The sequence below is a fragment of the Gracilinanus agilis genome, chromosome 4, assembly GCF_016433145.1.
Source record: "Gracilinanus agilis isolate LMUSP501 chromosome 4, AgileGrace, whole genome shotgun sequence".
Lineage (NCBI taxonomy): Eukaryota > Metazoa > Chordata > Mammalia > Didelphimorphia > Didelphidae > Gracilinanus > Gracilinanus agilis.
Window position 1 is genome coordinate 480748010 of NC_058133.1, and position 13265 is coordinate 480761274.

General features: G+C 38.0%; 1 protein-coding gene across 1 annotated transcript; it reads left to right on the forward strand.

Annotated features, from left to right (window-relative positions):
- Positions 1-2740: 2740 nt before the first annotated feature.
- LOC123247237 (C-C motif chemokine 13-like) lies at positions 2741-4955 on the forward strand. Its single transcript, XM_044676055.1, has 3 exons — positions 2741-2816; positions 3610-3721; positions 4850-4955. The coding sequence occupies exons 1-3, from the start codon at positions 2741-2743 to the stop codon at positions 4953-4955; spliced, it is 294 nt and encodes a 97-aa protein (XP_044531990.1).
- The last annotated feature ends 8310 nt before the right edge of the window (positions 4956-13265 follow it).

Here is a 13265-nt window from a genome sequence, read left to right on the forward strand (position 1 = left end):
GTACAGCACTAGATGCCAGGCATTGTGCTAAGCACATTATAATTATTATCTGATTTGATCTTCAAAACAAGCCTGAGAAGTTGATGCCATTTTTATTCCCATTTTATAGATGTGAAAACAGAAGTGAACAGAAGTTAAATATTTTGAGGTCAAATCTGAACTTGCATCTTCTTTGTTCACATCAGGTGCCCTATCCATTGTGTCATTTAATTGACAGTGGGAAGGAGTTAGACTTGGAGGATAAGAACAAGTAGAACATAGCATCACTTCATTGATTCATTGATTAATTATTTCATTCATTCCCCAATCTACATCCCAAGTTTGCTCATCTGAATTTATATCTATCTACTCCCTCTTGTCTAGTGGCATAGAATATGTAACCTTAGGGAATGTATATGTGAATGTGTTCATAGGAAAGTAATTTCTGAATCAGTGTGGTCCATTCTGGCTCTAAGTCATTCATTTTTCCTATCACTGAATGGACTTCCCTTTCAAAGAAACTCCTCCTCTCCCAGATTTCATTTAGTTATCTGCTAGATTTCTTGTCTTTTCCCATTGATTGATATTGTATTTTCTTCCTTGAGAGCCCCTGACTTGGGACCACAGTAACCTGGATTTAGCAACAGAAATGTCTAATTTTTTTTTTACTCAAAACTATGATTTCAATATTACAGGAAACCCCCTGCCAGGAAACTCCCCCACAAATATAGATTAGCACCTGCTCTGCAATTTAGTCTTAGAGTTGCCCAGGGCACTGAGAGGTTAAATAGCTTGATCAGTTGGTATGTGTCAGAGTGAAGACTTGAACCTGTCTTCTTGATTCTGAGACCAATTCTCACCTTCAAATGAAAGGCTTAAGGCTAAAAAAAAAAGAGCCCAGAAGTCCAACAGTCCTCAAAGAGTAAGTAGGTAATGTTGGAATATAAATCCCTAGGTCATCTGACTCCTGAACATCCCACAGAGGCTCAAAGTACCCTGCTTCCCCAAAAGAACTCAGCATCTACTGCTTTAGCTCCTCTTCCCTCCAAAGAGCCCTACATGAAAACTGTTTCAGAGAAGGGAAATGGGGTAGGTTTTTATGCCCTCTAGTGCCCAAAGCAGAACTCTGCACCCAGTGAAACACTTTAGAGCAGCTGTGCTGGTATTCGATCCCTCTGATGGAAGGAAAGATGCTGGAGGGAATAGAGGAGAAGGAAAATCCCCTGAGATTATGGATGGACAAAAGAGGTTTAAAGCCTTAAATCCTCAGAGTAAAGAGTCATTGACATGAGGTAGTCTACAATAGTGCTCACCTCTCTGTCACACATACATGGACATATATGTGAATGGTGACACAAATGGGTGGAAACACACACATATTTGTGTACATACCCCAGGCATCCTCATCATCTTCCCAACTCTGCTCCCACCTAGAATATACTTGTTCCCTACCTCTATTTCTTAAGATTCTCAACCCTTTTTAAGGACAACTACGTGGCACCAGAGATAGTGTATGAGATCTGGAGTCACAAAGACTCATCTTCCAGAGTTGAAATCTAGCCTTGGATGCTTACTACCTATGTGACTCTGGGCAAGTCACTTAATTCTGCCTCAGTTTCCTCATCTCTGGTGCCACGTAGTTGGAGAAGGAAATGGCAACCACTCCACTATTTTTGCTGGGGTGGCAAAGACTTGGACATGGCCGAGTTGACTAACCAATAATCAAAAGCCCCCGCTGGAGATTAGCTCAAGAACCATTTTCTGCTTGAGACTTTTTCTGATCCCTCTAGTTGTGAATTTCCTTCCTCCCCATTACTTTTTTGTATTTTATATACTTATATGGACACATATGGTCTCCTCCAATAGAACCTAACGTTCCTTGAAGGCAAAATTGAATTCATTTTTATCATTGTATCCCAGCAACCAGAAAAGTGCCTGGCACATAGTAGGCACATTAATAAATGCTTGTGGATTGGTTTTATTCAATGTTTCACATATTGGGGTGTTGTGTCTATGGGATGGACTGGTGGTCAAGAATAGAGTACTAGAAGAAACCACTAGAACATTCCAATGTCTTCTCATCACCCCCAAATTGCCTTGTATTTATTTTATATATGTTTAGATGTAAATATTCCACCTAATCCAATAAGATACAAGCTCTCTAAAGATGGGGATGGTTTTATCTTGTGTAATTGGAAATGCTGTACCTTTGAACTACATTACCCAGGTATTATTAATTTAAATTTTTACAATCTTTGTGTACATTCAAATTCTAGCAAAGTGTGTGGTTAAGAGTAGATGCTCTGTATATGCTTGTTAATTGACTGACAACCTGAATTACACTTCTAATGGGAAGAAGAAAGGGGAGATTGAGAAGGAAGGGAAAAACAAAGAAGAGAAGGCAACTTCCATAGGTAGTTACTCCTTCCCACTGCCCCCCTCCCCCAGTGTTGATTCTCACCACACCCACTTATCTATACCCGGTACCTAACTGCATCACATATCTCTACAAGATCTTTATCTGTCCCATGTTGAGGGCAAGTTTTCCCCAGAGTCTTACTCTCCTCGCAGGGAAAAAGGAGTTTTCCATGTGGTCATTGCGTCATAAGTAACTTCCTTTCCTTTTGTCAGTCCCCCCACCCCTGCAGGGATGGGCAGGGAAAACCCCAAATACTGTATATAAATACCCCAGACCTGGGGAGATGGAGAGCCAGCAGAACTTGAAGGTTCAACATCTTCAGAAGCCACAGCTCACTCCAAGATGCGATACCCTGTCATGTGCCTGGCATGTCTTCTGATTGTTACAATGTGGTTGGAAGGTGGTGTCAGCAAGAGTTGTAAGTATGAGGCTGATTTCTTAGTTTCTCCCTGATTCTGTGCCACTTCTTAATGGAGCAGAACAGATCCCTACATCAGGGAGACTTCCCCAGAGACCCTTGAGTTAATTCCTGGTCAAGATTTCCTCTGAAGAGGAGAAAATCAAAGAGGAGAAGAGGGCACTTCTCAACTTGGGCTGGGAGTAGGTTGTGGGTGAGGGTCTATGACAGACATAAGGAGGAAGGGGCCACCTCCTAGAGAAAGGGGACCTCTTTGGTCCACTCTCCATGTGGCTGATGGACTTATAAATAAAGCTAGAAGGAAGAGTCTTAAGTTTTATACTGAGTCCAATTACTTTATTTTATCCTGAAGGTCTCAGAGAGGTTTGGTGAATTGCTCCATTTTCCATAGTTATTAAGTGAAAGGTGCTTTGCATGGTTAGAAGCTATATTTTCTCATTCCCTTTCCATGGCATCTTGCACAACATGAAACTTGCCATTTTGGTTTATGTAGGTGGTAAAGATTCACCCCAATAGTTTGGGCAAACGCTTGAGCAGCCCTGGGGTTCTGAGCCTCTTGTCTTATCTAGGCAAGGTGCAGGCAATTTCCCCTAGGTATTTTCTTTTCTTCATTTCAACTGCTTAATGGGAAAGGAAGCTGATTCCTTGTCTAGCTGCCCTTGTAGCCTGCCCAGAAAACCCTCAGTAGGGCGCAGCATGGGAGATGCCCACACCACCCCAATGTAGTTGGTGAAGTGAGCTAGCTCTTCAGAAAGAGGCAGGATACAGATTGTCTTCTCTGATTTCCTTACAGTGGTTGATTCGGGGACCACCTGCTGCTATGAATTCCAGACGAAGAAGTTTTCATACTCACACATCAAAAGCTATGAGCTCACTAGCTCTTCCTGCTCCTACAAGGCTGTGAAGTGAGTTTCCTGTCCTATCCATAGTTCCCCATTGATGACGATTCTGTCGATGCCTCCACCTGAAATGAAACTATCCTTGAATAAGGGACAGCCAAGAGAACAGGGAACAGAAGAACACTTTTAGTTGTTTAGAGTGTCCCTCAGCTTAGAATTAGTTCCTCTGCCCTGGAGATCAATGGGATCAAAGCTCCAGGATAGACACTGGAGAGTGGGAACAGGTCCCCCCCACCCCCCAGTACCCTGCTCTGAAGTTTACATATAGAACTCTGGGAAGCTGAGGAGCCAGGTGAGAGGCTAATGAGTTTTGAGAGAGAAGGGTGCTTAGATCTTCTGAATAGTCTCTTTGAGGTAGCCAGAAGTCAGATAAAGTGAAAAGACAGTGTAGAAGGAACATTAGTTCAGGAGTCAGAAGACCTGAGATCAAATCCTACTTCTGACACTTGCTATCCCTATGACTTTACAAAAGCCAAATCAGCTCTCTGAGCCTCAGCTTCTTCCTCAGTAAAATAAAGAGGCTGGCTGGGTTCTGATGTTCCATCCATATGTATGAGGCTAAGACATGGAGGTGGCATGAAGAAAGGAACTGATAGCAAGAGAAAAGGAAAAATCAAAAGGCTTAGGAGGACTTGTGATGAAGGTTGGGGTTTGGAAGAGAAGGCCAATGGGATGTTAAGTTCTGGGGAGAAATAAAGGACTTTGCCTCATATGTGGAGGGCATGAATGGGGGTGATGCTCATTTAGTCATCCTCCATTATTCTAGTGGGGGCACTAGCCCCCAAGGGCCCATCAGGGCATATTCTTGGGTGGGGGAGGGTTAGGTTCCCACATTGGTATCATTCTGTAAAGCAGATATGAGAGGCTACATCTATTAACTGAAACTGGGAAATTAGAGAATGAGAAGGGAGGACAGGAGAGGCAGGTGAGACCTATAGGGAAGGGTGGGGTGTGGGGGTGATAAGGAAAACATAAGAATCCTGTTTTATTGTTCAAAGATTAACTTTGCCTCCCATATATGCTACCCTTGAGGGATTTGATCTCACTGTCTTGTTAGGAATAAAGTCTGAGTATATATGAGGTTTTTCTTTTCTGACAATAGTCTTAAGACTTTCTCTTTGTATCCATTCACAGATTTACCCTGAGGAGGAAAGGCAAAATAATCTGTGCACGTTTTGAAGAAAAATGGGTTCAGGATTACTTGAATAAAAAGAAAAACTCAATTAAAAGCCACATTTGAGGGCTACTTCTAACCAGAAGACTATCCCAATTCTACCAGTTGCCACTATACTCCCCCTTCATTTGTAAATATTGCATATTTAATTGTCTATGTCCTTGATTTGTGTAAACTCCATGAGGAGAGGGAAGGCTTCCTCGCCTTTTTTGTCTTGTATCCCCAGCACCAATTTCACTGTCTGGTATATAACAGAGAAATGAGAAATCCTTGTTGAATTGAATTGAATTGAAAGTGGACTTCCACAAAGAATGAAGGTACCTGGGCATCCTAAAGCCCTGTTTATTCACCAGTCCCTTACTGATCATTTTGCCAGACTCTGAAGCTTAGCCTGGGTCTCAATAAGCTATTGTTGTGTCTTATTTATTGAGGGGTCTAAAACCTCCAGTTTCTGTAACATGTCTATTACTTGGACTATACTTGCAAATGGAAGTATAGCCTCATTTGGCCTCGAACTGGGTGTCAAGGCAACATGGGCCTATTTGACTTGGAATGCACATAACTTATCTAAATTAAGGCAAATAAATGTTTTAACTCCAGTTCCTTTGTCTTCTATGACTCTTATTGGTTCTTGGGCATCATAAATTATTGGACTCTTCTGCTTTAAGCCAAAGGTAGAAACCCTATATCTTCAGGTTGGTGCCCAACTCAGAAGATCTAAAGAGGTGTCAACTGGGGTACAAGGTGAAAGCACACTCCTCTTCACACTGAAAGGATCAAATACCAGAGATAAAATCATCACTCACTCTTCTAACCTGACGAGAGGCTTTATTCTTTCCAACTCAGCCTAGCAAACTCACATGGAAACACAGACAGAACAAAAGCAGAGAATTAGAATTTGAGAGCTAGAAAGGTCCTTAGTGAGTTTAGGGGAAATTATTTCTCTTCTATCAAGCCTCATTTTCCTGACTTGTCAAAGGAGATGTTTAGGTTGCATTATTTCCAAGGATCCTTTTAGTTCTAACATGCAATGAGTGAATGAGTCCTCATTGTGTGATGCTGACTATCCCAACACAGTAGCTAGGTCTAAATGTTCTACTGCACCATTCTCTTGCAGCATCAGGGAAGGACCCCTTCAGTAGTAGAATAATCCCAGGGTACTTCTTTGCAACTTTCCTTTTCCCATTCTGCTTCCAAAGGTTTGGATAACCTAGGAATAATTTTGATGTGTCAAAACATCCCTGAAATGCTGTGTAGTGTAGTCTGAAAGAATATAGAGAAAGAAAGGGTTGTTGTTTGACAGCTTTTCATTTGACCCATGTGCTGTGTAATTAGAAATTTTTTACCTCTGAACTACATTACCCAGAATCCTTTTCCCTTCATCCACATTGCATCTTCACATGTTGTTTATAAATTTGCCATAAGCCCACACTCTTTCCTCCCACGTGCATGTTTGGGGAAATTTCTTTTTCTTTACTGAGGTTTATACTTCCTTTTGCTTTAAATTATTACTAATAAACTTTAAAAAAATATAATACTTGGAGTATTAGATATTAATTTTTAATCTTACAGTGTCAAGTTGAAGTATTCTGATATATTACCTATGTAAAATTAAAATTAATATACAATAACTTCAAATATATTTTATAAGAGTTATTAATAATCACTAGAAATAAAGGAATAAAAAAGTAATTATCTAACAAAATAAAACCACATGCCCAAGCTAATCTACCTGTTCAAAAGCCACTCCACCAAAGCCACCACAAGAAGGAAAAAGAGCTAGACACAGAACTCCACCCAATTTATCTCCTGTCTACGTTAGCACATTACAACAGGAAGTGAGTGGGATTCTGGGAATTGTATGTTTGCTAGGGATTGCAGTCTTGCTGGGAATCATAGCTTTACTGGGGATCATAGTTTTTAGGGTAACAGATTCTAATTTCACACCTCTGTGAGGCCACCCCTCATATGGGGGCCTTTAGAAATGCTATGCATTTGTGGGTTAAAACCATAATCATGAGCCTGTACCTATTTATTTTTTACCAAAAAGTCAGATGGCATAGTAATTCAGAGCAAACAGCATTTAATTAAATAACATAGCTAACATAGAGACAAGAAAAGATTTCCCTACTTTCCTAAACAAAAACAAAAACAAAAACCACTCTTCTATATTGACTTTTCTATGGTGGACTATATTACTAGTGTGGAGAAAGTACACTTGCCAAGGATTTATGTGGCTATAGGAACATACATTTAGGGTGCATACATAAGATATATATTGATCAGAATCACATAGAGAAAGCATGCACTTTGAGGCATGTGTAGACCAAGGTTACGATAGGGTTCCTATAACTCATATTGCTGATTCTATAGTACTGCCAATATCCTCTGGTGGTATCACTTAGTTGCTCTCTCTGACTCTCCTTAGTCTCAGTTACATTGTCTCCTTAGTCTTGTGTCCCTTGACCATCCTTTCTGCCACCATCTATTGGACACTGGCTTCTTGGGTTCTTAAGGTCTATTTGTTGCTCTTTGCTACCATCTACTGGACTGCAGTGGTTAAAATAAAAAAAATCTATCTATGGCAGAGATAGTTAAACCTCCCAGCTAAGTATTCCATATACATCATCCCAATATTCTAGACTAAGATAAAGTTTTTACTACCTTTCTCCTCATCTAGTTCTTGGTTCTTGGTCCCTAGCCCCAGATGGCTACATAAGTTGGGATTGGATTGGTAAATTCCTTCTAACTGCTGTCTGTTTTTCATGAACTTTGCCTTCCTGGCTACTCTTCCACAGAATTCACAAGAGCTATTTAGGGGACTGGGGTTCAAAGGCTCACCTTACTGTTCTTTTTTGAATGGCATGCCAATGAAGGTAGAAGCAAGACTAAAAGGCTAAACATGTAACTATGGGAAAATATTCAAAATATAAATTTAAATTAAAAAAAAAAAGACTAAAAGGCTAGATGAACCAGTTATTACCCCTGTGTACTGTTATGTAGAGATTGCAGCATGGAATCCCTGCAAAATACAGGGTCAGCCTGGAATTCTGGGTGAGGCTGACCCTGTATTTTGCAGGGATTCCATGCTGCAATCTCTACATAACAGTACCTGGGCCACATTCCTTCATTTATTATACATATGAAGTCACTAATTATTCCTAGGTTAGCCAAACCTTTAGAAGTGGAGTGGGGAAACCAAGATGTAAGGAAGAACCCTGGAATTACTTTGATGATGAAGGAGTCCTTCCTTGATGTGGCAGAACATATTGGGGTTAGCTACTATACCAGGACAATCATTGTGTAATTAGAATCTGCTCCCCAGGACTCTCTCTCCCAGTATTCCATGTTCCTTCTCATGTTAGGTGCTAACTGATCACAGCAGCTAAGTGGGCTAGAGAACTTATTCACATGGGTTTACTTTTTGTTAGATAATTAGGTTTTAACTTCTATTTCTTTTAGTTTATTTTCTTTCTACTTTAAGTGATTATTAAAAACTTTATAAAATATAATACTTGGAGTCATTGATATTAATTTAAATCTTGTAATTGACTTTCTCTGGGTCTCAGTTTCCTTCTCTGTACAGTGATGGGGTTGGATGTGATATCATTTCTTTTTTTTTAGGATCTTTTTTTTAACATTTATTAATATTTATTTTTTAGAAAAGTTAACATGGTTACGTGATTCATGCTCTTACTTTCCCCTTGACCCCCCAACCTTTCCCCCCCCCTGCCCATGGCCAATGCTCATTTCCACTGATTTTAATATGTGTCATCAATCAAGACCTATTTCCAAATTGTTGATAGCTGCATTGGTGTGGTAGATTCAAGTCTACATCCCCAATCATGTCTGCCTCAACCCATGAGTTCAAGCACTTGCTTTTCTTCTCTTTCCCCTCCTGCAGTTCTTCCTCTGAATGTGGATAGTGTTCTTTACCATAAGTCCCTCAGAATTGTCTTGAGTCATTGCATTGCTGCTAGTACAGAAGTCCTTTACATTAGATTTTACCATAGTGTATTGGTCTCTGTGTACAGTGTTCTTCTGGCTCTGCTCCTTTCTCTCTGCATCAATTCCTGGAGGTCTTTCCAGTTCACATGGAATTCCTCCAGTTTATTATTCCTTTGAGCGCAATAGTATTCCATCACCAGCATATACCACAATTTGTTCATTCATTCCCCAATTGAAGGACATAACCTCATTTTCCAGTTTTTTGCCACCACAAAAAGCGTGGCTATAAATATTTTCATACAAGTCTGTTTATTTATGATCTCTTTGGGGTACAATCCCAACAATGGTACCGCCGGATCAGAGGGCAGGCATTTTGTCATCATTTCTAAGATCTTTATCAGCTCTAAAATTTTCTACTTTGAGATTTTCTGATTTTAAAATTATGTACATATATAAAGAACTGTAAAAAAAAGTGTCCCTAGAAGTTTTAAGGGACAACTAGGTGGCAAAGTGGGAGAATATAGGGCCTGACATTGGGAAGATTCATCTTCCTGAATTCAAATCTGGACTCGGACACTTACTAGATGCATGATTCTGGCTAAGTCACTTAACCTTATTTGCCTCAGTTTCCTGACTTGAAAATAAGCTGGAGAAGGCAATGGTAAATCACTTCAGTACTTTTGCCAAGAAAATTCCTTGGGGAGAGGACTCATTAAGAGATGGACATAACTGAACAACAATAATCTCCTTTCCTTTGTAATTATTCAAATAAATGGATGATCTCATGGGCATGGGTGACCCCCTTCAGTAATGCAGATATCAACACATACATGCCTTCTCATTCTGTGCAACTCTTGTCAATGTCTTTCTCAAAGTTCATCACAGGATATTCTCCCAATATGCTAAGGTAATTCACTTTCTCTTGACACTACCAGGAGACATCACCAGCAAAATACAAAGTCTGTCTCATTGGTCAGTCCATTAGAAGGGCAGGGGCTATTTTTGCTTGCATCCCTAGAGCTTAGGACTGTCTATAGCACTTAAATACTTGATGGTTGTCGGATTGATCTTTTCCTGTTGCCATGTTAACAGCCCATTTCTTTTTTATTGTATATTTCTTGATGGATTTATTCACTTTTTATTTGTTATAAATCTTAGAAATTGCACCTTTGTGGTATAGAGTGTGTGGAAAAAAGATGTGGAAGGGAAAGACATAAATGAGTGAAACTTGTGTTGGAAGAGACAGTGACAATCATTTAAACAATCAACGAACAAGCATTTATTAAGTTTTTATGACATGCAAAGCACCAAGTTTGATGTTGGGGATACAAAGACAAAAGTAAAATAGTCCCTGCTCTCAAGAAGATTAAATTCTGGCATAGGGGAGTCAGGATTAAGCATATATACCCAGCTGTGTGACCCTAGGCAAGTCACATAACCCCCATTGCCTAGCCCTTACTACTTTTCTGCCTTGGAACCAATACTTAGTATCAATTCTGAGACAGAAGGTAAGGTTTTTAAAATACATATATATGTACATATATTGACATATGATTATAAAGAGAACACATTCAAAATTAATACAGAACTACTTAGGGAGTGAATGCTCTAGCAATCGGGTAGTGCAGTGGGCAAGAACCATGAAACGATTTATGAAGAAGATGGTACTTGAGTTGGTTTTTCATGACAACTGGGAATTCTAAGAGGGAATACATTCCAGGTATGGAGACAGGAGATCAAGTGACTTGCCCAGTGCTATTTCAGGAGCTAGAAAGAAACAATTCAAGTGTCCTGGGGCCACTGTCAGGATCACATAAAACTTACTGGCTTCCATGTTTAAGGAACAGAGGGTTTGGGATATGATAGTTTAGAAGAGAAAGGAGCTAGGATTACAACCTAACAATAACCTACCCAGAAAAACTGAGTGCAATCCTTAAGGGGGAAAATGGATTTTTAGTGAAATAGAAGACTTTCAAGAATTTCTACAGAAAAGGTTAGAGCTGAAGAGAAAATTTGACATTCAAATGTGACTCAAGAGAAGCATAGAAAGAAAAATCATAAAGGACTTAATATGGTTTAACTTTATATACTTTAAGAAATGAAGATGATATTCATCTCCTAAGAACTTTATCATTATTAGAGCAATTAGAAGTATACATAGGCAGAGAGCATGGATGTTAGTTTACTGTGATAGGATGATCTCAAAAAAAATGAATAGGTAACAAAGAGGGAAACACTGGAGAATGGGGAAGGAAGAGGAAAAATGGGAAATTATTTCACATAAAAGAAGTGTGCAAAAAAAGAGCTTGTGGGCAGAAATGCTTGGACCTGACTCTCATTGTAATTTGTTCAAAGAGAAAATAACATACAATCAATTGAATTATAAATCTATTTTATTCAACAGGGAAATAGAAGGGGAAAGGATAAGAGAAGGAGGGACTTATAGTAGGGGTGTATTATTCAGAAGCAAAATAGACTCTTGAGGAGAGATAGAGTGGTTAAGAGGGAGAGACGAGAGGATAAATAGGAAAAAAAGGATGGAGAGAAATATATAATTAGTAATCATAACTGTGATTGAATATGGGATGAACTCACCATTATAATGGAAGCAGATAGCATAATGAATTAGAAACCAGAATCCAACAATATATTCTTTACAATAAACTTGCTTGAAACAGAGATCACAGAGTAAAAATAAGAATCTGGAGCAGAATCTATTATGCCTTAGCCACAGCAAAAAAGGCAGAGGTAGCAATCATTATCCCAGACAAAGAAAAAGCAAAAATAGTCTTAACTAAAACAGATAATGAGAGAAACTACATTTTGCCAAAAGTACCATAGACAATGAAGTAATATCAAGACTAAATATGTTTGCCCAAATGAAATAACATCTAAATTCATAAACATAAAAGTAAATGAGTTACAGGAATAAACAGACAATACTAATAGGGGATCTCAACTTTCCCCTTCAGTAATAGATAAATCTAACCCCATAGTAAATACGAAGTTAAGGAGATAATCCAGCAAAAATTACATTCGGTAAAGGAGCATGGAAGTATAGTTTACAATTAATTTGAAACCAAATAATATAATCCTAGAGAATGAGTGAATCAAAGAATAAATCATAGAAACAATCAATAATTTCATTAAAAAGAATGACAACAATAAGGTAAGATTCCAAAATTTGTAGAATGTAGCCAAAGCAGTATTTAGGAGATATATTGTATATTTAAATACATACGTCAGTAAAAGAAAAAGTAAATAAATGAATTGAAGATAAAATTGTTTAAAAAATAGAAAAAGTAAGTAAAAAATCTTAAATTAAACACCCAAACAAAATTCCTGACAAAGGTGAGATTAATAAAATTGAAAGTAAAAAATGGAACTAATAAAAAAATTAGAAGCTGGTTTTATGAAAAAAAATCAATAAAACAAATAAAGTATTGGAAATTTGATTTAATAAAGAAAGAAGAAAATTAAAAATCAATATCAAAAATGAAAAGGGCAAATGCACAATCAATGAAGATGAAATTAAAGCAATTATTAGGTACTATTTTGCCCAATTATATGCCAATAAATCTAATAATCTAAGTGAAATATATGCATATTTAAAAAATCTAAATTGGCCACATTAACAGAAGAAATACAATATTTAAATATCCTTGTCTTAGAAAGAGAAGTTAATTAGTTCCAAATGAGGTACCTAAGAAAAATCCCCAAGATCAGATGTTTTCACAAATCAATTCTACCAAATATTTAAAGAACAATCAATCCCAATAGTATATAGACTATTTTGAAAAATTTGTATGGAATGAGACCAACCAAATTTCTTTAATGACAAAATATTTATTTATACCTAAACCAGGAAAAGCAAAAGCAGGGAAGGAAAACCATAGACAAATTTCTCTCATGAATATCGATGAAAAAAATTCAAATAAAATGCTAGCAAGAAGACTAGAGAAACAAATTACAAAGACCATATAATATAACCAGATAGGGATTATGCCACAAATGTGTGGCTGGTTTAATATTAGGAAAACTACCAGTATAAAGGACCATACCAATTACAAAAAAATCCCCCATAAAAATCATATAAATATCTCAATAGATGCAGAAATATATCACCTATTCCTATTTTTAAAAACACTAAAAAAAGCATAGGAATAAATGGAACTTTCCTTAAAATGTTGTTAGCTTATTTTATTGTTTTTTTTTTTTAATCAATGTACAACTCTTTATGACCACATGGGTTTTCTTTGCAAAGATACTGGAGAGATTTGCATTTCTTTCTCCAGTATGTCCCCATTTCACAGATTAGAAACTGAGAGGAAAAGGAGCTTAGTGATTTGCTTAGGGCCACATAGCTTGTAAGTATTGTAGAATGGATCAGATCTTTCTAACTCCAGATACAGTGCTCTCTCCACTGTG